The following is a 27,336-nucleotide window of genomic DNA, read 5'->3' as shown; positions in this document are numbered from 1 at the left end:
GTGTGAGTGCCACGAGGTACGTCTCGAGGATGCTGGCGGGACTGGTGGCAGAAGGGGTGCTAGATAATGTACCTGGAGTGGACCGAGCACAGAGGTCTCTGAGGCAAAAGCCTCAAGCTGGGGAGCCGCCGCGGGCGGTGATCGTGAGACTCCATAAATTTGTGAAGAGAAAATTCTACGGTGGGCCAGGGAGAAGCGTAGCTGCGACTGGGAGGGAAATAACGTCTGGATTTATCAGGACATCGGAGCAGAGTTGGCAAAACGGCGGGCAGGTTTCAACAAGGCCAAGGCGGTGCTGTACCGGCGGCAGATCAGGTTTGGGGTGCTCTACCCGGCAAAATTATGGGTGACGTTCGGAGGCCGGGTGTATTGTTTCGAGACCCCAGAAGCGGCCGAAGACTTCATTAAGGAGCATAAACTGGGGGAGAACTGAGTGGACAATGCTTGGGAACCGGGGTGCTGGCACTATGTAATGGTCGGGAGCATGGTTGAAATGGGTGTAGGGATTGGGGGATTATGGGATTGTTTGTGTTTAACATCTGTTTGTTTGCTTTTGGAGAAGGCTACCTGGAGTTCAGGAGAAGTCCTTGTTTGGGTGGGGGAGGGTAAGGCCAGCAGGAGGCCTTCTTCTTTGAGCTGAGGAGGTGGGGGGGGGGGGTGCAGAGGGAGGGGGAGGTCATTAGGATGTGTCTTTGGGAGGGGCAGCTGTGCTAGCAGGTTATGCTGGTGAACGGAAGTGAGGTGGTGGGGGGGAAGGCCAAGAGGGGTGGCCAGGGGGGAGGGGGAAAAGGGGATGTGGGGGGGAAGAAGGGGAAGGGGAAAAGCGGGGGGGGGGGGGGTTTCTGCAACGCAGCAGGGGGTGAGAGATGACATGGTCAAGGGCGAAGAAAGGGGCCATCTGGGATGGGCTAGTTACAGAGTGGAATTAAAGGAGCAGGAGTTAAAAGTGGGGAAGATGACGGACGGTAGAGGGGATTGAAGGCGCAAGCCTCCGGTAAGGTTGGTAACGTGGAATGTCCGGGGACTGAATGGGCCGGTTAAAAGGTCGCGGGCGTTCACGCACCTCAGGAGCTTGAAAGCGGGGGTTGTCTTTTTGCAGGAGACACACCTCCGTGTGAAGGACTAGGTTAGGTTAAGGAAGGGGTGGGTTGGGCAGGTTTTTCACTCGGGGTTTGATTTGAAATCGGGGTTGTGGCGATTTTAATGAGTAAAAAAATGGGATTCGTGAGTGCGAAGGAGGTGAGGGATCCAGGTGGGAGATATGTGATTGTGAGTGGGATATTGGAAGGGGCACCGGTCATGTTGGTAAATGTGTATGCCCCAAATTGGGATGATGTGGGTTTTATGAGGGGTTGCTGACAGCTATCCCGGATTTGGCCACGTACCAGTTGATCATGGAGGAGATTTTAACTGTGTCCTGGAGCCGAGGGTGGATAGGTCGAGCCCCAGGTCGATGGGTAGGGTACGAATGGCAAGGGAGCTGGGGGGGGGGGGCTGGTTTATGGAGAGGATGGGTATGATGGATCCATGGCAGTTTCAGAACCCAGGGAGAGGGGAGTATTCCTCCTTTTCGCACGTCTATAAGGTGTATTCGAGGATCGATTACTTTGTAGTGAGTCGGGAGATTTTGGTTGGGGTGGAGGGGGCAGAGTATGCGGGGATAGTTATCTCGGACCATGCACCCCACTGGCTGGATATTCGGTTCAGTACAGCACGAGAGCAGAGGCTGGGGTGGAGGTTTGACTCGGGGTTGTTGGCGGATGGAGGTTTTTGTGATAAGGTGCAGTTGGCGATTAGGGATTATGTGGAGTTCAATCAGAATGGGGAGGTGTTGGCGGGCATTTTTTGGGAAGCACTGAAGGCAGTGATCCGGCGAGAAATTATCTCATTTACGGTTCGTGCGAATAAGGAAAGGAGGGCGGAACATGACCGTCTAGTGAGCAAAATAGTGGAGGTGGACAGGAAATATTCGAGGGTGCCCACCGTGGAGGGATTGGCGAGGAGGAAAAAGTTGCAGGGGCAATTTGACAGGCTGACAACAAGGAGCGCGGTAGGACAACTGCGTAGGGCAAGAGGGGTGCAATACGAGTATGGGGAGAAGGCGAGCCGCATGCTGGCGCACTAGCTGCGGAGGCCGGCTGCATCCAGGGAAATATTGAAGATCCGGACTGGGGCTGGGGATGTGGTGTCAGAGCCAGGGAAGAAAAATGAGGCATTTAGAGAGTATTACCAACGACTTTATGAGGCAGACTCAGGAAGAGAGGAGGGGACATGGGGTGGTTTCTGGACGAGCTGCAATTTCCCGAGGTGGAAGAAGCAAAGAGGCAGGCATTGGAGGAGCTCCTGGGGCTGAGGGAGGTGCTGGATAGTATCAGGGGTATGAAGTCGGGGAAGACCCCTGGGCCGGATGGGTACCCGGCAGAATTTTATAAGGAATTTGTGGCAGACCTGGCACCACATCTGTTGGGGGCGTTTAATGAAGCACTGGAGAAGGGGGAGTTGCCGGAGACGATGAAGCAGGCAGTAATCACACTAATCCCAAAAAAGGGAAGGATCCGGTGGAATGTGGGTCGTATAGACCCATATCACTATTGAACACGGATGTGAAAGTATTGGCTAAGTTGTTGGCGGGGTGAATGGAGGATTGTGTCCCGGGGTGGTTGCGGAAGATCAACAGGCTTCGTGAAGGGCAGGCAGCTCGCGAGTAATATAAGACGGCTGTTGAATGTGGTGATGAATCTGTCGAGGGCTCTGGTACTGGAGGTGGTGGTGTCCATGGACGCGGAGAAAGCATTTGATCGGGTGGAGTGGCGGTACTTGTTCGAAGTTTTGGGAAGGTTTGGGTTTGGGCCGGGAATTGTGGCATGGGTGAGGTTGCTGTATGTGGCTCCAAGAGCGAAGGTGAGGACGAATGATATGAGCTCACGAAGCTTTGACTTACACAGGGGTACGAGGAAGGGGTGCCCACTGTCGCCACTGCTGTTTGTGCTGGCCATAGAGCCGTTGGCGATGGCTCTCAGGGGGTCAACAGAGTGGCAGGGGATAATGAGGGGACAGAGGGAGCATCAGGTGTCGCTCTATGCCGATGACCTCTTGCTGTATGTTTCGGATCTGTTGGAGAGTATGGGTAGGATTATGGACCTGTTGGGGAGGTTTGGAGGGTTCTCGAGATACAAGCTGAATGTCAGGAAAAGCAAGGTATTCCCGGTGAATGAGCTGGCACAGCAGGCTAATTTCGGGTGGACGCCATTTACGGTAGCGAGGGATAGGTTGAGGTACTTGGGGATTGAGGAAGCGAGGGAATGGACGGGGCTCCATATGTAGAACTTAACGAAGCTGGTGGAGAAGGCCAGGGATGATCTTAAGAGGTGGGATACACTGCACTTAACGTTGGCGGGGAGGGTCCAAGTGGTGAAAATGAATATTCTCCCGATCTTTATACCAAAGGCCTTTTTTCGGAACGTGGACACAATCATCACTGACTTTGCATGGGCGGGGAAGGTGCCGAGGGTGGGGAGGACCCTGCTACAGAGGCAGAGGCAGTCTTGCTTCATTATTATTGGACGGCGAATGTGGACAAGGTGCGGCGGTGGAGGGAAGGAGAAGGGGTAGAGTGGGTTAGGATGGAGGAGGAATCTTGTAAGGGGTCTAGTTTGAGGGCTATGGTGACGGCAGTATTGCCAATGGCTCCGAGTAGGTATTCAGGGAGTCCAGTGGTGCAGTCCACGGTGAAGATATGGAATCAGCTGAGGAGGCATTTTAGGGTGGAAGGGATGTTGGTGCTAGCGCCGCTGTGCGAGAATCATAGAACATAGAACGATACAGCGCAGTACAGGCCCTTCGGCCCACGATGTTGCACCGAAACAAAAGCCATCTAACCTACACTATGCCATTATCATCCATATGTTTATCCAATAAACTTTTAAATGCCCTCAATGTTGGCGAGTTCACTACTGTAGCAGGTAGGGCATTCCACGGCCTCACTACTCTTTGCGTAAAGAACCTACCTCTGACCTCTGTCCTATATCAATTACCCCTCAGTTTAAAGCTATGTCCCCTCGTGCCAGCCATTTCCATCCGCGGGAGAAGGCTCTCACTGTCCATCCTATCTAACCCCCTGATCATTTTGTATGCCTCTATTAAGTCTCCTCTTAACCTTCTACTCTCCAACGAAAACAACCTCAAGTCCATCAGCCTTTCCTCATAAGATTTTCCCTCCATACCAGGCAACATCCTGGTAAATCTCCTCTGCACCCGCTCCAAAGCCTCCACGTCCTTCCTATAATGCGGTGACCAGAACTGTACGCAATACTCCAAATGCGGCCGCACCAGAGTTCTGTACAGCTGCAACATGACCTCCTGACTCCGGAACTCAATCTCTCTACCAATAAAGGCCAACACTCCATAGGCCTTCTTCACAACCCTATCAACCTGGGTGGCAACTTTCAGGGATCTATGTACATGGACACCTAGATCCCTCTGCTCATCCACACTTCCAAGAACTTTACCATTAGCCAAATATTCCGCATTCCTGTTATTCCTTCCAAAGTGAATCACCTCACACTTCTCTACATTAAACTCCATTTGCCACCTCTCAGCCCAGCTCTGCAGCTTATCTATATCCCTCTGTAACCTGCTACATCCTTCCACACTATCGGCAACACCACCGACTTTAGTATCGTCTGCAAATTTACTCACCCACCCTTCTGCGCCTTCCTCGAGGTCATTGATAAAAATGACAAACAGCAACGGCCCCAGAACAGATCCTTGTGGTACTCCACTTCTAACTGAACTCCATTCTGAACATTTCCCATCAACCACCACCCTCTGTCTTCTTTCAGCTAGCCAATTTCTGATCCACATCTCTAAATCACCCTCAATCCCCAGCCTCCATATTTTCTGCAATAGCCTACCGTGGGGAACCTTATCAAACGCTTTGCTGAAATCCATATACACCACATCAACTGCTCTACCCTTGTCTACCTGTTCAGTCACCTTCTCAAAGAACTCGATAAGGTTTGTGAGGCATGACCTACCCTTCACAAAGCCATGCTGACTATCCCTGATCATATTATTCCTATCTAGATGATTATAAATCTTGTCTCTTATAATCCCCTCCAAGACTTTACCCACTACAGACGTGAGGCTCACCGGTCTATAGTTGCCGGGGTTGTCTCTGCTCCCCTTTTTGAACAAAGGGACCACATTTGCTATCCTCCAGTCCTCTGGCACTATTCCTGTAGCCAATGATGACATAAAAATCAAAACCAAAGGTCCAGCAATCTCTCCCCTGGCCTCCCAGAGAATGCTAGGATATATCCCATCAGGACCCGGGGACTTATCTATTTTCAGCTTGTCCAGAATTGCCAACACCTCTTCCCTACGTACCTCAATGCCATCTATTCTATTAGCCTGGGTCTCAGCATTATCCTCCACAACATTATCTTTTTCCTGAGTGAATACTGACAAAAAATATTCATTTAGTATCTCGCCTATCTCTTCAGACTCCACACACAACTTCCCATCCCTGTCCTTGACTGGTCCTACTCTTTCCCTAGTCATTCGCTTATTCCTGACATACCTATAGAAAGCTTTTGGGTTTTCCTTGATCCTACCTGCCAAATACTTCTCATGTCCCCTCCTTGCTCATCTTAGCTCTCTCTTTAGATCCTTCCTCGCTACCTTGTAACTATCCATCGCCCCAACTGAAACTTCACACCTCATCTTCACATAGGCCTCCTTCTTCCTCTTAACAAGAGATTCCACCTCTTTGGTAAACCACGGTTCCCTCGCTCGACGCCTTCCTCCCTGCCTGACCGGTACATACTTATCAAGAACACGCAGTAGCTGATCCTTGAACAAGCTCCACTTATCCAGTGTGCCCAACACTTGCAGCCTACTTCTCCACCTTATCCCCCCCAAGTCACGTCTAATGGCATCATAATTGCCCTTCCCCCAGCTATAACTCTTGCCCTGCGGTGTATACTTATCCCGTTCCATCATTAACGTAAACGTCACCGAATTGTGGTCACTGTCCCCAAAGTGCTCTCCTACCTCCAAATCCAACACCTGGCCAGGTTCATTACCCAAAACCAAATCCAACGTGGCCTCGCCTCTTGTTGGCCTGTCAACATATTGTGTCAGGAAACCCTCCTGCACACACTGTACAAAAAACGACCCATCTAATGTACTCGAACTATATCTTTTCCAGTCAATATTTGGAAAGTTAAAGTCTCCCATAATAACTACCCTGTTACTTTCGCTCTTATCCAGGATCATCCTCGCCATCCTTTCCTCTACATCCCTAGAACTATTTGGAGGCCTATAGAAGACTCCCAACAGGGTGACCTCTCCTTTCATGTTTCTAACCTCAGCCCATACTACCTCGGAAGATGAATCCCCATCTAGCATCCTCTCCGCCACCGTAATACTGCTCTTGACTAGCAGCGCCACACCTCCCCCTCTTTTGCCTCCTTCTCTGAGCTTACTAAAACACCTAAACCCCGGAACCTGCAACATCCATTCCTGTCCCTGCTCTATCCATGTCTCCGAAATGGCCACAACATCGAAGTCCCAGGTACAACCCATGCTGCCAGTTCCCCTGCCTTATTTTGTATACTCCTGGCATTGAAGTAGACACACTTCAAACCACCTACCTGAACACTGGCCCCCTCCTGCGACGTCAAATCTGTGCTCCTGACCTCTATACTCTCATTCTCCCTTACCCTAAAACTACAATCCAGGTTCCCATGCCCCTGCTGCATTAGTTTAAACCCCCCCCAAAGAGCACTAACAAATCTCCCCCCCAGGATATTTGTGCCCCTCAGGTTCAGATGTAGACCATCCTGTCCATCCAATCATGGGTTTGAGCCGGAGGGGGATGGATAGTGTATACAGGAGGTGGAGGGAAGTGGGGCTGGTCAAGGTGAGGGATTTGTATTTGGAGGAAGGGTTCGCCAACCTGGAGGAGCTAAGGGAGAGGGTAGAGCTGCCGAGGGGTAGTGAGTTCAGGTATCTACAGGTTAGGGACTTTGCACGAAAGGTCTGGAAGGGGCTCCCTAGATTGCCGGGATACACCCTGCTGGAGCGACTACTGCTTCCGGATGTGGAAGGGGAGGGAAGAATTGGGTATTTCTAGAAGTGGCTGGGGGAGCAGGGAGGCGAGCGGGTGGTGAAGATCAAGGAGAAATGGGAAGCGGAGTTGGGAATGGAGATCAATTGGGGAGTATGGAGTGAGGCACTGCGAAGGGTAAACGGGACCTCCTCTTGTGCAAGGATGAGCCTGATACAGTTTAAGGTGGTGCACAGGGTGCATATGACTCGGGCGAGAATGAGTGGGTTCTTTCAGGGGGTAGCAGATGAGTGTGAGATGTATGGGCGGGGACCAGCGAATCATGCGCACATGTTTTGGGGTTGTGAAAAATTGGGAAGATTCTGGGCGGGAGTGTTCGCGGTCTTAGCCAGGATAGTGGAGGAGGGAGTGGACCCGGACCCTTTGGTGGCGATATTTGGCGTTTCAGAGAAGCCGGAGCTCATGGAGAGGAGGAAGGCCGATGTCTTGGCCTTCGCCTCTCTGATTGCACGCCGACGGTCGGCATCGCCACCGGGGGTAGCAGCATGGTTGGGTGACCTGTATGACTTCCTGCGGTGAGAGAAGATAAAGTATGAGTTAAGGAGCTCAGCAGGGAAGTTTGAGAAAAGGTGGGGGATGTCTGTGACCGTGTTTGAGGAGCTTTTCGTTGCAGGGGAGGGGGTGGTGGTGATGGGGAGGAGGGAGGGGTGAAAAGGAGAAAAATCTGTACAAACTGTATAGTTGATTGTTGGGAAGAATGTTTCCCGGGGTGTTTATTTGCTGTAACCTACTTTGATACAAGTTTGAATAAAATGCCTTTTAAAGAAAAAAAATTATTGTAAGAATTATGCGAGGAATAACTTCTTCACACATGACAATGGGATGATCTTCTCAATATAGTTGTTATCATAGAATCCCTACATTGCCGAAGGAGATCATTTGGCCCATCGAGTCTGCACCAGCCCTTGGATGAGCACCCCATTTAAGCCTACAACTCCACCCTATCCCCGTAACCTCACCTAATCTTTTTGCTTCACTTGTTGAGAGATTTTATCCAGTTTTGTTCTTAGGCCGCAGGCTGGTTTCTCCAATATGACAGGCAACCTTCCAGCTCGGTAAAAGCTTCTGAATTAGCCAGTTTGCAATTGGTGTCTGAATTGATATCATTAATATCGAGACGTATGGAAACAGTAGAATAATGCACTTGAATTACCTTTGTGTCGTGCCTTTTTTGACCTCAGGGAATCCCAAAATGTTTAACAGTGAATGAAGTACTTTCAAAGAATGGTCAGGTGTTGTGATGTAGGAGATGTGACAGCCAACTAGGGCACAATTAACGTGCACAAACTGCAATGTGATGATGACCAGATGATCTGTCATTTTAGTGACTTAGGCTGGGGGGGAAATTCTAGGCTGATCACCAGGAAGAATTCAGCTGCTCTTTTTCAAAGTAGTGGCAAAAGATGAAATGAAAATCGCTTATTGTCACAAGCAGGCTTCAAATGAAGTGACTGTGAAAAGCCCCTAGTCGCCACATTCCGGTGCCTGTTCGGGGAGGCTGGTACGAGATCTTTTACTCCTGCCTCAGGGGGCAGACGATGTAATCCCCCATCCAAAAGGCAGCACCTTCGAAAGGGTAGTTCCCCCTCAACATTGTATTGACAGTATCCGCCTGGGAGCTCAATTATTTGAAGTGTGACTAGACCTTGGGGACAGCGACTCAGACCCGGATGCGCTCAGCATTGAGCCACAATTGACCCCCAGTGATGCTTGGGGTTGTCTGTTACATTTGGGGCAGCACGGTAGCACAGTGGTTAGCACAGTTGCTTCACGGCTCCAGGGTTCCAGGTTCGATTCCCAGATTGGGTCACTGTCTGTGTGGAGTCTGCATGTTCTCCCTGTGTCTGCGTGGGTTTCCTCCAGGTGCTCCGGTTTCCTCCCACAGTCCAAAGATGTGCAGGGTAGGTAGATTGGCCATGCTAAATGGCTCTCGTGTCCAAAAAGGTTGGTGGGGTTACTGGGTTACGGGGCTGGGGTGGAGGCGTGGGCTTAAGTAGGGTGCTCTTTCCATGGGCCGAATGGCCTCCTTCTGCACTGTAAATTCTATGATTCTGATCTCTAATCTGAAGGCTAAAATCAATGTTGTTTCCACATGAAAACATGTGTACAGAAGCAATTTTGTTCACTAACTTTGGGCAGGATTTTCAGATTGTTCCTGCTGGCGGGATGGTCTGGTCCCACTGACATCAAGCCCCCCGTCGCCCAATGGGAAACCCTATTGGATTGGCCCCCCCATGGATTGGCCATGATAAATTGCCCTTGGTGACCAAAAAGGTTAGGAGGGGTAATTGGGTTACGGGGATGGGGTGGAAGTGAGGGTTTAAGTGGGGTCGGTGCAGACTCGATGGGCCGAATGGCCTCCTTCTGCACTGGACATTCTATGATTATGACTATTGAGAGAAGTGGGAAGATCCCACAGAGACGGCTGCCTCTGACACCACAAACAAGCCACTGGGGACGGTTAAGGAAAATCCTGTTGTTGAACATCGTATCTGGTTCACATACAATGCTGAGTTTTACTCATTAGGTTTATGATTTTATGGTAGCATTATTGCACTAGCACAGATGTTAATTCAGGCACCAAGGTGTAAAAAGTAATAAAATTGGTCAGCAGAAGTTTAGTTCTGTAAAAAAAAGCCTTCAAAACATTTATTTGATTGGGCCGTATGCGAAAAGTCTCAGTTCAGTCGTGGTTTGCTGCACCCGCTGTTGATTTTTTACAAGGATCTTCAGTGAGGACCAATACTAACTCAATGGATTCTTCTTTGACTTCAGTACACCTGGGATGCAAGTGAGAAATATTTTTTCCAATCAGCAGTCGCCTTCTCCATGAGAAAATACTGGGAAGAAACTAAAAATCAGCTCATCAACTTTGTGTAAGTTATTCTGTTTGTCTGTCTCTTCACATTACTCTTTGATGTACTGCAGACTTCGATATGGTGCAGATGTAATGTCAGCACATTGGTCTGATCTTTGCCATGGTAAGTGTTGGTTTTAGCAATAGGTTAAAATAGGTTTAGATTCAAATAAATCTAACGATAGAATCGATTGACAACCCTTTCAACTGCCAAAGAGGGTCATATGTAAAAGGATGAACATCTTTCTCTAACTGCACACAGTGTGTGATTGGTGGATTGCACCTGTCCATAAAAGGATTACATTTATTTGCACTTCTTGTTTAAATAATTTTCCTTCCCATTGCTATGTTTTGGACTTTTGTGTCAAGGGCCTCAATCTTCTGGTCTCTGGACTGTCAGAGGCTAGACATCAGACCCAAGATGTGCTTCAGGACCCCAGGGAAGACCTGACGCACTGACTCCATGGGGAAGTGGCAGGAAGTTTCCGATGGGCATTTGCCCTGCTCCCTGGAGCCCTCCAAAAGGATCTCCGAGTTGAAGAATTTAGACAGTTCTGTCGTACTTAACTGGATAGTTACCCATGAAATGTTAGATAGAAAAACCTAGGCCGGAATTCTCCGGTCATTGCGATTCACTTTTCCCACCGTCAGCGCACCCACACCTGCGGTGTTCCCAGGAGTGTGGTGTGGCAACAATGGGAAATCCCATTGACAAGTAGCGGAAGTACAGAATCCCGCCACCAGCGAACGGCATGCAGCCAAGGAACTCGTGGCTGGGGAACCGGAGAATCCGGTCCCTCGAGTCACTCCTTGGTAACTAGACAACTGACCTGGGTGGGGGAGGGTGGTGGAGGGGAGGAGGGGGAGGGTGGTGGAGGGGAGGAGGGGGAGGGGGGTAGCAGAGGAGCGGGGCACTTGTGCTTGCACTGACGGCATAACTCCCCAGCTCAGTTCCCTGATTTCCCCCCACCCCCCATGACCTCCCCAGCCACTTACCCTCCCTACCCACATCATGCATCTCATCCACCTACCACACCACCAGTCGACCCATCTGCCATCCACCCTGCAGTGATCTGTACATCTGCACATACACCAGGGACTACAGCACAGATGCAACAGCCACAGCAACACGAGAGGGCACCACTAGAGGCGGGTATAAAGGGTCTGACCCAAGGGAGGATCCGCCTCTTTTAGAAGCACAGGGCTAGTAAGCAGCAGCACACAGAGACAGCTCAGCACAGGCAGCTTACCTAAGCTTCTCTTGTTTTGCCTCTTGACTGGATAATGTCTGGTTGAGCTCTGGAGACAGAACAAACCTACTGAATAAAGTATTTGAGTTAACTGGAAGTCTACAATCTTTATTCAGACTTAGAGAATAATATACACCCAGCTTGTCCACTCATCCACTTAACTCATTCACCTACCCACATACTCACCCATTCACCCATCAACCCATTCTCTAACGCACTGAGAAGCTTGGGGATCTTTAAACACTTCACCAAGTATGGCAGCTAGAGCGGTAAAAAGCCAGTGTGGCTCCTGTGCTGATTCCCTTCAGTCTCTCAGTGAAGATTCCAGAGCTGAGGGAGTTCTTTGCATTGGGGATTGGAAGTTTTGACCTTTTCAACATATGCAGACAAGTGGACAGTTTTCTGTCTGAGCAGCGATGGATACGGACGGCGGGAAATCGAGTTCGGCGATCGGCTGGAGAATACCCGTCTCCGATCAAATCAGGGGCGGCCCCGCTTTCGCGATGCCCCGCCTCCTCCAAAGCGGCATACCGCTGGCCTCAGGACATTGCCTGAGGCCCAAACCCCGATGCTTCGCCCCTGACTGGCTGAGTTCCTGACGTCAGTCACGTGTGCTATCATCCGTCGGGAACTCGGCGTGGTGGCTGCGGACTCAGTCCAGCGCCAATCGGGAGAGGGCCGATTGGTGGGCAGGGGGGACTTTATCAGGGGCTGGGGGCACTGTGGGGGGGGGGTGGTTCCGGGCGCGAGGTGGCCAAAGGGGGGCACTATTTTGCAGGCCGGGTCCGTGAGCGACAGGCGCCATGTTGCACGGTGCCGCCGCCGCAGGCCGCCGCCGTGCGCATGCGCGACACGGACACGGCAATTCTCCGGGCCATATCGGCAGCTAGAGCCGGGTGCTCTACCCTGCTCGGCTGCTAGCCCCCAGCCAAACAGAGGATCAGTGGCCATTTTACACCAAAACTATGGTCGTAAAATGCCACCATTCCCACACCGGCGTGGGGACATAGCCTCAGAATCGGAGAATCCAGCCCAGGGTTTCTGATTCTGATTGGGAAATTTGGGGCTAAGATCATACATGGGAATTTCCCATGTAAACACATCACGCTGTGATCCCACTCTCCTGCCAGTGGTGGTGCAGCAGGGTGTCAGTTGAGCACCACTCAGCTCCTCCGTCTGCACTGCAGACTCGTATGCTTCAGTCGGCTCTGGACCTTTACTTCTCAAACAGCCCAAGTATTTCCTGTTTGATTATAAATTAAACTCATCAAATGTCAGTGGCCTAGAAACGCAACCTGGCCTACTAAAGTCCCAGTGCAACGAACAGGAAATGTGGGCCAAAGATTCGCTGCCTGCCATTTTGGATCCGCTGGATGCACTGACAGTGGGAGCACAGGTGGAAATATTTAATGCTGAATAACTTTATCAAATTGACATCATGGGACCCTGAATACTTGTACCTCCCAGCGCCTCAGTCATCACGTTCTCAACTCACTTAGCGTGAGTGGCACCAACCGGCAGGAAGATTCCGCAGCATTGGTTAATTGCTAGTTTCTCATCCAAGCAGACAGAGGCCATTCAGCCTATCACACCTGTGTTTGCCCTTGGAAAGGGCTGTCAATTTAGTGCTGCTCCCAGCTTTGTTTTCCATAACCCTGCAAATTATTCCTCTTCAAATGTTCTTCAGAGTCAGCCATGACAAAATTGCTCGCACTCATCTCTGAGTCACAAGGTTCTGTGTCTGTCCAGAACTTGAGCACAAAACTCAAGGCTGACACTCCAGTGTAGCACTGAGAGACTGCTGCACTTTTGGGGAGAGAGGTTGAACTGAGGTTCAATCTTGACCCTCAGAAGATCCCATGGCACTGTTTTCATAGAATCCATTGAATCCCTACAGTGCAGAAGGAGAGCATTCAGCCCATCAAGTTTTCACTGACCGTCTAAAAGAGCCCCCTACCAACCCCGCCCTATCTCTGGAACCCCACCTAACCTTTGAACACTAAGGAGTAATTCAGCATGGCCAATTCTCCTAACCTGCACATATTTGGACACTCACAAGTTTCACACATTAAAAAATTATGCTTTTATGTTCTTACGAAGTTAATGACTTCACACTTCCCTACTTTATACTCCAAATACCATGTTGTTGCCTATTCACTTAAATCTGTTAATATCTCTTTGCAGCCACCTTAATATACTCCTCCCAGCTTACATTCTCACCTATTAATTCCAGGAGTTCCCATCTGCACCAAGTTCCACTTAGCAGTCATCTCTCGTTGCAATGAGAAATTGTCTCAGTCTGTACACCCAATTCTATCTCCAGGGCCTTTACGCACTCCCTAATGTGTGGTTCCCAGAATTGAGCGCGATATTTCAGCTGGAGCCCAACCAGCGACTTAGAAAGATTTAGCCTGACTTCTTAGGTTTTGTATTTCTTGCTCCTTTGACAAAGCTAAGAATCACATACACATTCTTAATTGGCTTATCAACCTCTTATCAAGGGCACTCGGCCGGTGCCTCTGCTCTTGCACCCCATTAAAATGATACCAGTCAACTTATACTGCAGCCACCCCACCCTATCCCCCGATTGTCCTTAGAGTCATAGTTTTACAGCACAGAAAGGGGCTCTTTGGCCGATCATGTCCCATTAGGGGCGGCACAGTGGTTAGCACTGCTACCTCACAGCGCCAGGGACCCGGGCTCAATTCCGGCCTCAGGTGACTCTCTGTGTGGAGTTTACACGTTCTCCTCGTGTCTGCGTGGGTTTCCTCTGGGTGTTCTAGTTTCCTCCCACAGTCCAGAGATATGCAGGTTATGTGGATTGGCTATGATAAATTGCCCCTAAGTGTCCAAAGGTTGGCGGGGTTACAGGGATAGGGCGCAAGATTGGGCTAAGTAGGGTGTTCTTTCGAAGGGTCAGTGCAGACTCAGTGGGCCGAATGGCCTCCTTCTGCACTGTAGGGGTTCTATGATGCCTGTGCCAGCTATCAAACACCAATCTATCCTAATCCCTTTTTGTAGCCTTGTATGCTATGGCATCGCAGGTGCTCATCCAAATATTTCTAAATATTGTGAGGGTTCCCACTTTTACCACCATTTCAGGCAGTGAGTTCCAGTTTCCCACCACCCACTGGGTGAAAAAGATTTTCCTCACATCCACTCTAAATTTCCTGCTTCTTACCTTAAATCTATGCCCCCTGATTATTGACCCTTCTACAAAGGAGAAAGGTTTATTTCTACATGCTCTCTCTATATCGTAATTTTGTACACCTCAATGAGGTTGGCCCTCAGCCTTCTCTGTTCTCAGGCAAACAACCCCAGCGTAACTAGCATCTCTTCATTACTGAAACACTTCATCTCAGGTCACATCCTGCTGAATCTCCTCTGCTCCCCCTCTAGCGCAATCACATCCTATAATGTAGTGAACAGAATTACACAACAGTGCTCCAGCTGTGGCCTAACCAAAGTTCTATGTGGCTCCATAATGACCTCCCTCCTTTTGTGACCAATACCTCGATTGATAAAGGCAAATGTCCCACATGCTCTTTTCGCCACTCTATTAACCTGCCAACCTGAGATCTATAGATGGACATGCCAAGATCCCTTTGTCGCTCAGAACTTCCTAATGTCACACTGTTCATTAAATACTCCCTCGTCAAATTACTCCTTCCAAGTGTATCACCTCACACTTTTCAGGGTTAAATTCCATCTACCAGTTCTACTACTTGCATTTAAAAAAATTATTGTTTTTCACACAGGGCAGAAAACGTTTATATATTTGACGAAACAAAAAGGATCTCTTTTTATTTCCTTGTTGTGAAGCCAATGAACATCTCAGCTATTATTCCAAAGGTGGAAGTGGAAAAAGCCATCAGGTATCATCTGAAACTCTTTGGAATTGGGCGTTTACTCATAGCCAACAACTTCACATCTCAAAGCTGGTTGGCCGTGCCCGCAGGCACCACGTGTGAATGTGAAGTGCTGGTGGAAATAGATTACTTATTTGTATTTGCCACAAAAGTGTTTAAGTTGGGCAGCACGGTGGCGCAGTGGGTAAGCACTGCAGTCTCACGGCGCCGAGGTCCCAGGTTCGATCCCGGCTCTGGTCACTGTCCGTGTGGAGTTTGCACATTCTCCCTGTGTTTACGTGGGTCTCACCCCCACAACACAAAGATGTGCAAGATGGGTGGATTGGACATGCTAAATTGCCCCTTAATTGGAAGAAAAATGAATTGGGTACTCTTAATTTATTTTTAAAAAGTGTTTAAGTTGTAAATTATTGGACCACCACATATAAAAGGATACATGGCGTGCATGGATAAGCTTCAACACTCCAGCACTTTTCACATGGGGTGCAATGATACAGTGCAGCTGACTGTCAGGTAGGTGCCAGCCTCAGAGCTCTCTGCGAAAAGCACCCCTCTGGGACTTAACCCACCATTTTCTCAGATTGCAGTTTAGAATCATAGGCTGGGGTTTCCCACCTGGACACTGGTGGGGGGTCATTGCAGGCCGGATGGGAAAATCTGGAGAGCCGTACATCATGCCCGCGACGATGCCGGTGGGGGGGGGGGCGGCCAGAAAACCCCCCTTGAGAGTTTTACAACACCCAAAGGAAGCCACTCAACCAAAGTCGACCATACCCTCTCTGGAAGAGTGACCAGTTCAGTCTCATTTCACTCCTCTTCCCACATATTCTTTGGAATTTTGCTTTTTTCCACTAACCTTAAAAAACTGATTCTGGATTTTCTTGCACTTTAGTTTCTGTATTCTATAACAGCCCTATACGGAGAAGGAATTCTCTCAGCCTTTTCATCAAATTCATAGAATTAACAGTGCAGAAGGAGGTTATTCGGCCCATCGAGTTGGCACCAGCCCTTGGAAAGGTCACCCTACCCAAGCCCACACCTCCACCCTACCATAACCCAGTAACCCCACCCAACCTTTTAGAACATTAAGGGCAATTTAGCATGGCCGATCCACCTAACCTGCACATCTTTGGGCTGTGGGAGGAAACCAGAGCACCCGGAGGAAATCCACACAGGCACGGGGAGAATGTGCAGACTTCGCACAGACAGTGTCCCAAGCTGGGAATCGGACCTGGGACCCTGGAGCTGTGAAGCAACTGTGCTAACAACTGTGTTACTATGCTGTCCTTTTGAGAATGGCGATATTGCCAAGTGGGTTTAATCAGCTCTCCACTCAATATCCTCTCTGCTTCTCCAGTCTCACATCATAACTGAACACTTCAGCAAAGTGGAATGACACCCGCACACCAGCCCCCTCTCAGACATGTCCTGTCAAGCAGTTACTGAGCTGTGTTCACAGCAAACATTCTCATTTGAAACAACTTTTTTCATTTGTTCAAAGAATTGAAGGTGATTGGCTCTGCCAGCCTTTTGTTCCCCATCGCGAATTGCCCTTGTGAAGGTGGTGGTGAGCTGCCATCTTCATCTATGGCAGTCCATGTGGCGTAGGTGCACCCACAGTGCTGTTAGAGAGGGAGATCCAAGATTTTGACCCAGTGACAGTGAAGGACCGGAAATGTCGTTCCAAGTCAGGATGATGTGTGGATCGGAGGAGAACTTCCAGGCGGTGGTGTTCCCAGGTGTCTGCTCTTGTCCTTCTAGACGGTGGAGGTCGTGGGTTTGGAAGGCCCGGCCAAAGGAGCTTTGATGGGTCAGAGTGGTGTAGGGAATGAATGTTGAAGTTGGTGGATAGGGTGCCAATTGCATGGACTACTTTATCTTGGAGGGGGTCAACATGCTTGAGTGTTATTGGAGCTACACTCATCCAGCCAAATGGAGAGTATCCGATCACACTCCTGACTTGTGCCTTGTCGATGGTGGACAGGCTTTGGGGAATCAGAAAGCGAGATATTCACCACAAGATTCTTAGCCTCTGACCTGTTCTTGTAGGCACAGTATTTATATGACTAGTCCAGTTCAATTTCTGGTCAATGGTAACCCCCAGGATGTTGATAGTGGGGGATTCAGTGATTGCAATGCCATTGAATGTCAAGTGGCGATGGTCAGATTCTCTCTTGTGGGGGATGTTCACCAAAGAATAATTTCAAATTAAAAAGGATAATGCCTCTGTTAAGTTAACAGCTGGATCCATGCATTGCGAGGCTTCCAAAATTTTGCCTAATATGTTTGTTCACACAGATTGCCAAGCTAACATTGAATTATCTCCATCACGCCTCTGATGAACATTATCATGAGAAATTTCTAGCACCATCTATGAGATTCAAAGACTCCAGTCTAATTAAATGTGGCACGATACCACAATCGCTTCACAGCGCCAGAGTCCCAGGTTCGATTCCTGGCTTGGGTCGTTGTCTGTGCGGAGTCTGCACATTCTCCCCGTGTCTGCGTGGGTTTCCTCCGGCTGTTCCGGTTTCCTCCCACAAGTCCCGAAAGACGTGCTGTTAGGTAATTTGGACATTCTGAATGTGTACCTGAACAGGTGCCGGAATGTGGCAACTAGGGGTTTTTCACAGTAACTTCATTGCAGTGTTAATGTAAGCTTACTTGTGACAATAAAGATTTTATTTTTTTTAAATGTTATTTCCTGTCACAGAAGGAACAGAGACCGGTTCAACAATGCATTTCTGTTGACCGATGAGACACTGGAGTTCATTGGTCTCCCACCCACTCTGGCTCCGAAGAGTGAACCCACAGTGATTGTCTGGCTGATTGTATTTGGAATTATCATCAGCCTGATTTGTGTCGGATTAATCGTCCTGATTATTGGTGGGATCAGAGCTAGAAAACAGTAAGTAAATGAAAATGAGTGTGAGTAAAGATTATTGTGAGGATCAGTAAAGACTCTGGGCACTGTTCTTTTGTTGGAATTACTAAGGACTGTGGAGAACATTAATTACTTTGAAGAACACAAAACTCTATGAGGCAATGCTGAAGAAAAGTCAAGCTGATCCCTAATTGCAAGGGGGAAAATGATGATCTAAAGGGATGTTCTAAATGATTTCAACTTTGAAAAGAGACTTTTCAGAGGGCAGCCGTCGACTCAAATAAGAGAATTGGGAATTTAACCAAGAAATATTTCTGGTATTTGCTGATCTGGGCAGATAGCAAAACATATTTATTTGAACAGATGATGAGCAACAGCTGGCTGGGGTGGCATACAGTTTGTTTGAAAGCTGGCAAATTGGCTGATTTATGAACGAGCTGGATGATGTACGGGAAGTTGATCAATATAGACTTCCAGAAGATGCGGAGAAATGGATTACAAGCTCTTTCAGAACCTGTTTTGCACATTACCAGTGAAGCAGAAGCAAAATACAGTGGATGCTGGAAATCTGAAATAAAAACAGGAAATATTGGAAAAACTCCGCTGGCCTGGCAGGTGGGAGGAACAGAGTTAATATTTTGAGTCGATATGAGTTCTTCACAGCTAAAGAGAGGGAGAAATATACTGTTTAAGAGGGGGTGGAGCATGTGGAACACAATTGAAGATCAGGGATAGATGTTAGCTCAGAAGAGATTTGACAGTGATGTCATGGGCACAAGACCAAAGGAGTGTTCATGGTGGTGTCAAAGTCTGAAGAAGGTGCTGATAGTGGCATAAAGGCAAACTAGCAAAACATGTTAATGGGACAATAAAGGTCAGTGCTCACTGAAAGCAAAATATAAGAACAAGTGACAGATGGCCCAGTGTGGGTGGGGGTATTGGGACTAAACATTGGATCAAAAATGGGTCAGGATGGAGGGGAAAGTTCACAGTCAGAAGTTGTTGAACTCGATGTTGAGTCCCGAGGGCTGCAACATGCCCAATCAGAAGATGAGTCGCTGTCCCTCCAGTTTGCATTAGGCTTCACTGGAACATTGCAGGAGGCCAAGGACAGACATATGGGCATGAGAGCAAGATGGTGAGTTCAAGAGTTAAACTGGCAGGCAACAGGAAAGTTGGGATTATGCTTGTGGACTGAGCAAAGGTGTTCTGTAAAGCTATCACCCAGGGTGGCAATGCCAAGGTGCCAGGGTGGCAGTGCCAAGGTGCCATGTTCCAGGGGGCGCCCCGATCTATGTTGAAAAACTCCCCCCCCACCTCCCAATGACACAGGAGAACCCCAACAGGCAACAGGGCAACCAGCACCCCACACAAGCAACGTCAAACTTCCCAAACACAAGGAGAACACCCCCACTAAGGCTCTCCAGAGGGCCCGCGCCTGGCAAAGCCCTAATATTGCCAGGTTAGTACTGCCAGTGGATCCTGCCAGGGTGGCACTGACAGGCCTCCCTGGCAGTGCCAACCTTTGCCGGGGGGGGCAGTGAACCCGAGTGGGAACCCCATGGGGAGGTGCGTATATGTGTGTTGAGCAGGGGGGAAATCAGACGGTGGGGGGCAGGGTGTTAATGCCAGTGATGAATGTCACAGGGAGCAGGGAAAGCCCCCCGAGACCTCCATGATGTGGGCTAGGGATGTTGAACTGCGGCGCTGGTTGGGAAGCCCTTTAAAGATGGTCCCCTGATCTGTTTGGAGCCAGTACCTGGCTCTAAGAGGCTCACCCACCAGAGTGACAGTGTAAACCTTGCCCACTCACTTATTTTTGGCAAAGGGGCTCAAGGGTCCGTGAGAAATATTCACACCATTTTTCTCACTGCTATCGACACTGCCATTTTGGGGTAAGATTCCGCCCATAGTCTATTTTTTCTTTCTTACTCAGTCTCTTGCATTTATATAGCACCTTCAACAGAGTAAAGCAGAATAACAAAGCACTTCACAGGGGTATGTGGCACCAAACCACATAAACCATATTCAGACAGATGACCAATAACTTGGCCAAAATGTCAGTTTTGTTAGGATCTTAGAAGAGAGAGGTAGAGAGAGTTTGCTTTTATTCTTTCATGGCATGTGAGCGTCACTGGCTAGGCTAGTACTTTTGCCCATCCTTAATTTCCCTTGAGCAGGTGGTGGTAAGTTGACTTCTTGAACCACTGCAGCCCATGTGGTGTAGGCGGTGAATGACTTGGAGGGCAACCTCCAGGTGATAGGGTTCCCAGGTATCTACCGCTCTTGTCCTTCTAGATGTCATCGATCATGTGTTTGGAAGTTGCTGTCGAAGGACCCTTGGTGAGTTTCTCGGGTGCATATGTAGATTGTACATATGGCTGCCAGTGTGCGTCTGTGGTGGAGGGATTGACTGTTTGTGGATGGAGTTCCCATCAAATGGACTGCTTTGTCCTGGATTCTTGAGTGTTATTGGAGCTGCACTCATCCAGGCAAGTGGAGAGTATTTCATCACACTCCTGGCTTGTGTTTTGTAGATGGTGGATAGGCTTTGGGGGGGTCAGGAGATGAGCCACTTGCCGAAGGATTCCTAACCTTTGATCTGCTCTTGTAGCCACAGTATTAATATGGCTAGCCTTGTTCAGTTTCTAGTCAATGTAAACCCTCCAGGATATTGATAGTGGGGATTCAGCGAAAGTAACACCAATGACTGTCAAGAGATGATTGTTAGATCCTCTCTTGTTGAAGATAGTCATTGTCTGGCACTTGCTTGGCGCAAACGATACTTGCCACTTGTCAGCCCAATCCTGGATATTGTCCAGATCTTGCTGCATTTGGACACGGACTGCTTCATTATCTGAGGAGTCGCAAATCGTATTAAATTATTGTGCAGTCACCAGGGAGCATCCCCACCTCTGACCTCATGATGAAGCATCTGAGGATGATTGGGCCTAGGACACTCCCCTGAGGAACTCCAGCAGTGATGTCCTGGAACTGAGGTGACTGACCTCCAACCACCACAACCATCTTCCTTTGTGCCAGGTATGACTCCAACCAGCGGTGAGTTTCCCCCCTGATTCACATTGGCGAAGTGGAGATATGGAGAGTTGTGCAGATGGAGTGGATTCCAGACTTGAAGGCATGGCTGCCAGTGGTGGATAGTTAAAATCAGAGTTCCTCAAGTGTTTGGAATTTTAAGAACAGGGCTATCTGAGTGTTGTGAAGCTGGAGGAGGTACAGAGATAGGGAGGTGCCAGGCCAAGAAGTGAGCGCTGAGCAGCAGCAAGCTGCTTGGGGATTCAAGGGGATTCCTAACAGGTAAGCTCTCTCTTTCTTTTTCTTTTTTTATCTAGAGGGGATGGCAGGGAAGGTAGTGCAATGTTCTGCCTGCAGAATGTTTGAGGTGAGGGACACCGTCAGTGTCCCTACTGATTTCATCTGTGGGAAGTGCACCCATCTCCAGCTCCTCAGAAACCGCGTTAGGGAACTGGAGCTGGAGCTGGATGAACTTCGGATCATTCGGGAGGCAGAGGTGGTCATAGATAGAAGCTTCAGGGATGTATTTACTCCGAAGAATAAAGATAGATAGGTGACGGTGAGAGGGGCTGGGAGATTAGCTAGGAAGGACCTAAAGAGAGAGCTAAGAAGAACCAGGAGGGGACATGAGAAGTCTTTGTCAGGTAGGATCAAGGATAAACCTAAAGCTTTTTATAGATATGTCAGTAATAAAAGAATCACTAGGGTAAGAGTAGGGCCAGTCAAGGACAGTAGTGGGAAGTTGTGCATGGAGTTTGAGGAGATAGGAGAGGTGCTAAATGAATATTTTTCGTCAGTATTCACACAGGAAAAAGACAATGTTGTCGAGGAGAATACTGAGATTCAGGCTACTAGACTAGAAGGGCTTGAGGTTCTTAAGGAAGAGCTGTTAGCAATTCTGGGAAGTGTGAAAATAGATAAGTCCCCTGGGCCAGATGGGATTTATCCTAGGATTCTCTGGGAAGCTAGGGAGAAGATTGCTGAGCCTTTGCCTTCGATCTTTGTGTCATCTTTGTCTACAGGAATAGTGCCAGAAGACTTGAGGATAGCAAATGTTGTCCCCTTGTTCAAGAAGGGGAGTAGAGACAACCCCGGTAACTATAGACCAGTGAGCCTTCATTCTGTTGTGGGCAAAGTCTTGGAAAGGTTTATAAGAGATAGGATGTATAATCATCTGGAAAGGAATAATTTGATTATAGATAGTCAACAAGGTTTTTTAAAGGGTAGGTTGTGCCTCACAAACCTTATTGAGTTCTTTGAGAAGGGGATCAAACAGGTGGATGAGGGTAAAGCAGTCGATGTGGTGTATATGGATTTCAGTAAAGCGTTTGATAAGGTTCCCCATGGTAGGCTACTGCAGAAAATATGGAGGCATGGGATTCAGGGTGATTTAGTAGTTTGGATCAGAAATTGGCTAGCTGGAAGAAGAAATGAAAAAAATGAAAATCGCTTATTGTCAAGAGTAGGCTTCAATGACGTTACTGTGAAAAGCCCCTAGTCGCCACATTCCGGCGCCTGTTCGGGGAGGCTGGTACGGGAATCGAACCGTGCTGCTGGCCTGCCTTGGTCTGCTTTAAAAGCCAACGATTTAGCCCAGTGTGCTAAACCAGCCCCTCAAAGGGTGGTGGTTGATGGGAAATATTCAGACTGGAGTCCAGTTACTAGTGGTGCCCCACAAGGATCTGTTTTGGGGCCACTGCTGTTTGTCATTTTTATAAATGACCTGGAGGAGGGCGTAGAAGGATGGGTGAGTAAATTTGCAGATGACACTAAAGTCGGTGGAGTTGTGGACAGTGCAGAAGGATGTCACAAGTTACAGAGGGACATAGATAAGCTGCAGCGCTGGGCTGAGAGGTGGCAAATGGAGTTTAATGCAGAAAAGTGTGAGGTGATTCATTTTGGGAGGAATAACAGGAAGACAGAGTACTGGGCTAATGGTAAGATTCTTGGGAGTGTGGATGAGCACAGAGATCTCGGTGTCCATGTACATAGATCCCTGAAAGTTGCCACCCAGGTTGAGAAGGTTGTTAAGAAGGCGTACGGTGTGTTACCTTTTATTGGTAGAGGGATTGAATTTCGGAGCCATGAGGTCATGTTGCAGCTGTACATACTCTGGTGCGGCCGCATTTGGAGTATTGCGTGCAATTCTGGTCGCCACATTTCTCGGAAGGATGTGGAAGCATTGGAAAGGGTTCAGAGGAGATTTACCAGAATGTTGCCTGGTATGGAGGGAAGATCTTATGAGGGAAGGCTGAGGGACTTGAGGCTGTTTTCGTTAGAGAGAAGAAGGTTAAGAGGTGACTTGATTGAGGCATACAAGATGATCAGAGGATTAGATAGGGTGGACAGTGAGAGCCTTTTTCCTCGGATGGTGATGTCTAGCATGAGGGGACATAGCTTTAAATTGAGGGGAGATAGATATAGGACAGATGTCAGAGGTAGGTTCTTTACTCAGAGAGTAGTAAGGGCGTGGAATGCCCTGCCTGCAACAGTAGTGGACTCGCCAACACTAAGGGCTTTCAAATGGTCATTGGATAGACATATGGACGATAAGGGAATAGTGTAGATGGGCTTTAGAGTGGTTTCACAGGTCGGCGCAACATCGAGGGCCGAAGGGCCTGTACTGCGCTGTAATGTTCTATACTCTATATTCCCCTCAGGAGAACAGGACAAGTTATTGTGAGGAGTGACAAAGAAGGTGATATAAAGAATAGAAGTAGAAAGATCAGGGTGACAATGCTGAGCCAATGAGTGGGGAGGTAAGATGTGACTTACAGCAGCAACAGTCTATTTAACAGCAAACGTTTGTACAAGGAGTCTTATGAACAGAACTCATATTGAAACTGCAACAAAGCAGCATGGAGATCCCAGCAAAATACAGTCAGTGGAGGATAGAAACATGATACAATGTGCATAAAATCAATGTAAGTCACTTCATAGCTATGCATTCTCCATACATGTATTGATGGGGATATTAATTTTTCATTCTTCAATGGCTCAGAGGAGGTTTGCAGTAAACGAACATAGATTTATTTACACTATTTACAAGGGTTTGCTCAGATAACTCAGTGTATTACCCAGTACAATCCTAGCTGGGAGGACTAACCACACCAAGCCCTGTTTTGGGCCTGCTTTTATGTTAGCTCATAACGAGCCCCAGATGGTTGACCTCTAACCCCTACCCGGGGAGCTCATACTCCACGAGTCCCACGGGCAAATCAATGATGGTTTCCCCATGGTCCTCATGGGGCTATGGCACATTCCCCTTGGCGAACTGTGCCGGAACCCACTGTAACCGAATGACACATGCCAAAAAAATGGCAAGTACCTGGTTATTGAACTTATGCAAAGTTCAAGCCCTCTGAGACAGTAAATTGTTAAATGCTGCATGTTGATGATCGGCGACTTGAAAGATTTAGAATCGCGTCATTGATAAAGTCGATGTTTGCTGTGAAGTACTTTTTTCATTCTGAATTTAAAAAACAATATTACTGTTTATTCCTCAATAACAGGAAGGCTCGGGCACAAGCGATGGAGGCAGAAAATAATGAGCTTCACAAAACTAATGAAACACCCGAGCCAAATTATGCGGAGATTGTTATTGAAAAAGGGATAAAGAATGAAGCTTTCACGACAGAAGAGTCATTGAACACCGAGATGTGAACCCACCACACGCCTAAACCTTTTTGCTCTAACCCCTCAGCTAACTTTGAAAATCATGGAAATTATGCTGAATGATTTAGTCATGTTTAATTAGCACAGTGTTAAATCTGTTATTTCTGACCAAATTTTGCAAAGTTTTGTCTGTTTATTCTGGACTTTGCAAGTCCAACTGGCCTTCCCCATCAGATCTCAACATTTAGAACAGTGTCCATATGAAACATCCCGAGACATCTAGAAACAAGCAAATTTGCTTTGGTCATTTTTCAGAAACAGTGCAAACTCCTCAGTATCTGGTCAGGAGTATCAGTCACCGATTCCCTTTCAAATGGGGCCAGTTTAGTTCAGTTGGCTAGACAGCTGGTTTGTGACGCAGAGCAAGGCCAACAGAATGGGTTCAATTGCCTTACCAGCTGGGTTATTTATGATAAGCCTTCTCAGCCTTGCCTGAGGTGAAGTGATCCTCAGGTTAAGTCCCCACCAGTAGCTCTCCCCCTCCAAAGGGAAAGCAGCCTATGGTCATCTGGAACTATGGCAAATTTACTTTACTTTACTTTGAATGTGGACTGTAGAAATCAGCACAGTGATATCCCGATCAGACAGCTTTAGGTGTATTGCTCTGGACAGGTCGTCCAAATGCCTGATTCTGCAATGGCCCAAAGCTGTGCTTAATGTTCAACTGCAGTCTGCTTATCGTGGCAGAGGTGACAAGATGAGATACGTTAAATGCCACCTGGAAATCTTGCAGTATTGACCCAACCCTGGAGAAGCACAATCACTGAAAGGGAACTATATGCTGGTTGAGTTACTTTGAGTGAATACGAGGCTGGTACCATGACACACACGGTGACTCACTGCTCACCTCAGCTCATCCCAAATGCCATATTTATATTCAGGATCAGGTCCTTCACACACAGCCACTGAAACTAATCCATTATTCGCTGAGGGACTCTCCACACTGGAAATTGGGATCCTATTGTAGTCTAGAAAGCGCTGATACGTGCCACGTACACACAACTCCCCTGTTCTGTTTTATGCAGTAAGGACCAGTGAGATATCACAAGCAAAAGATCGCTAAAACGGTTAATCTTGGAGCTAAAACTAGGATCAAAGCAGCTCCCCAATCACCGAATATGTTGGATATGTAGACTCTTCATTGTCATCACGTTCTACTGTAATGGTTCCAGACAAATAAATATGCAACAGGATTCCATTCTTTGGCTTAACTGAGTTTATGCGTTTGGCATACAGACTCCGCACCCATCATTTCATGGTTGTTCCGAGTCATTTAAGGGGCTAAAATGGAATGTACACCAGTATAAAAATATATACAATACAATAATGAAAAGTGCCCATGTTTGATTTAACCAGTTTGCATCAGAGTGCTTGCATATTTTTTCTCACCTCTGCTGTTTCCTGTGTGTTACGCAGCCCCACATAAAGCTTACCTTGATAAAGCGGTTAGTGAGCGTCTTGTCCCAGCTATCGGCAGCTGTATGAAAAGCAGCAAGATAAAACCAGAATTGACAGTAGTGTAATGATATGTAGAATGTCAGTGTAAAAGGTTAAGAAGATGATGTTCATGTATCCCAACACTAGATGGCACCACAGAGTAGTCATATAAATAGACTCTGCGTCCTAGGGCTGGGAGAAGGTTTTGGAGAAGGTTGGGAGAAAGGTTGAGAGAGAATATTGTGTTAGAAAGATATTGTAGATTTCTGTAGCATAGATTTAGTACTGTTCTTGTATTAGCTATTACTTAGTAAAGTGTGTGAATCATTTAAAGCTGTGTAAAATAAACTATTTGTTTCAAATACATAGCTTGATGTACTTTATCAGCACTATGACTTTTAGCCACCTTGGAGAACTATACAAGGAACATCACAGGTATACTGCTGATTTTTAAGCCACACTGTTATTTGTCACTGCCACATTCCAGGCAATGTCCTGTCACAGATAAATGACATGAAGGGCCGGCCCCTCCTTCCCTCACTACGCTCCCACCACCCTGGCTATTTTAAAGAGTTTTTATTCATTCATTTATGGGACGTGAGCTTCACTGGTTAGCCCAGCATTTATTGTCCATTCTTCATTGGCCTTGAAAAGGTGGTGGTGAGCTGCGTTCTTGAACCGCTGCAGTCCATGTGGTACACCCACTGTGCTGTTAGGGAGGGAATTTCAGGATTTTGACCCAGAACGGCCGATATATTTCCAAGTAAGGATGGTGAGTGACTTGGAGGCGAACATCCAGGTGGTGGTATTCCCAGGTATCTGCTGCCCTTGTCCTTCTAGATGGCAGTGGTCGGGGTTTGGAAAGTGCTGCCTAAGGAGCCTTGGTGAGTTCCTGCACTGCATCTTGTTGAAGGTACACACACCTGCTACTGTGCATCGGTTGTGGAGAGAGTGAATGTTTGTGGAAGGGGTGCCAATCAAGCTGGGCTGCTATGCCCTGGATGGTGTCGAGCTTCTTGAGTATTATTGGAGCTGCACTCATCCAGACAAATGGAGGGTATTCCATTACACCCCTGACTTGTGCCTTGTAGACGGTGGACAAGCTTTGGGGAGTCAGGAGACGAGTTACTCACACACAATTCCCAGCCTCTGACCTGCTCTTGTAGCCACAGTGTTTATATTACAAGTCTAGTTCA

At 48.0% G+C, this 27,336-nt stretch overlaps 1 protein-coding gene across 1 annotated transcript in view; it reads left to right on the top strand.

The window, feature by feature from the left end:
* Positions 1 to 26,504, top strand: part of ace2 (angiotensin I converting enzyme 2) — a 134,992-nt gene extending 108,488 nt beyond the window's left edge. Inside the window, exons 15-18 of the mRNA XM_072514347.1 lie at positions 9,908 to 10,008; positions 14,998 to 15,114; positions 17,822 to 18,016; positions 24,541 to 26,504. Of these exons, the coding sequence (XP_072370448.1) occupies positions 9,908 to 10,008; positions 14,998 to 15,114; positions 17,822 to 18,016; positions 24,541 to 24,691 (564 nt within the window). The 3' untranslated portion in view covers positions 24,692 to 26,504. The remainder of the gene's footprint in view (positions 1 to 9,907; positions 10,009 to 14,997; positions 15,115 to 17,821; positions 18,017 to 24,540) is intronic.
* The last annotated feature ends 832 nt before the right edge of the window (positions 26,505 to 27,336 follow it).

Source organism: Scyliorhinus torazame, chromosome 8 (assembly GCF_047496885.1).
Source record: "Scyliorhinus torazame isolate Kashiwa2021f chromosome 8, sScyTor2.1, whole genome shotgun sequence".
NCBI classification, from domain to species: Eukaryota; Metazoa; Chordata; class Chondrichthyes; order Carcharhiniformes; family Scyliorhinidae; genus Scyliorhinus; species Scyliorhinus torazame.
This window is presented reverse-complemented; position numbering and strand designations above follow the sequence as displayed.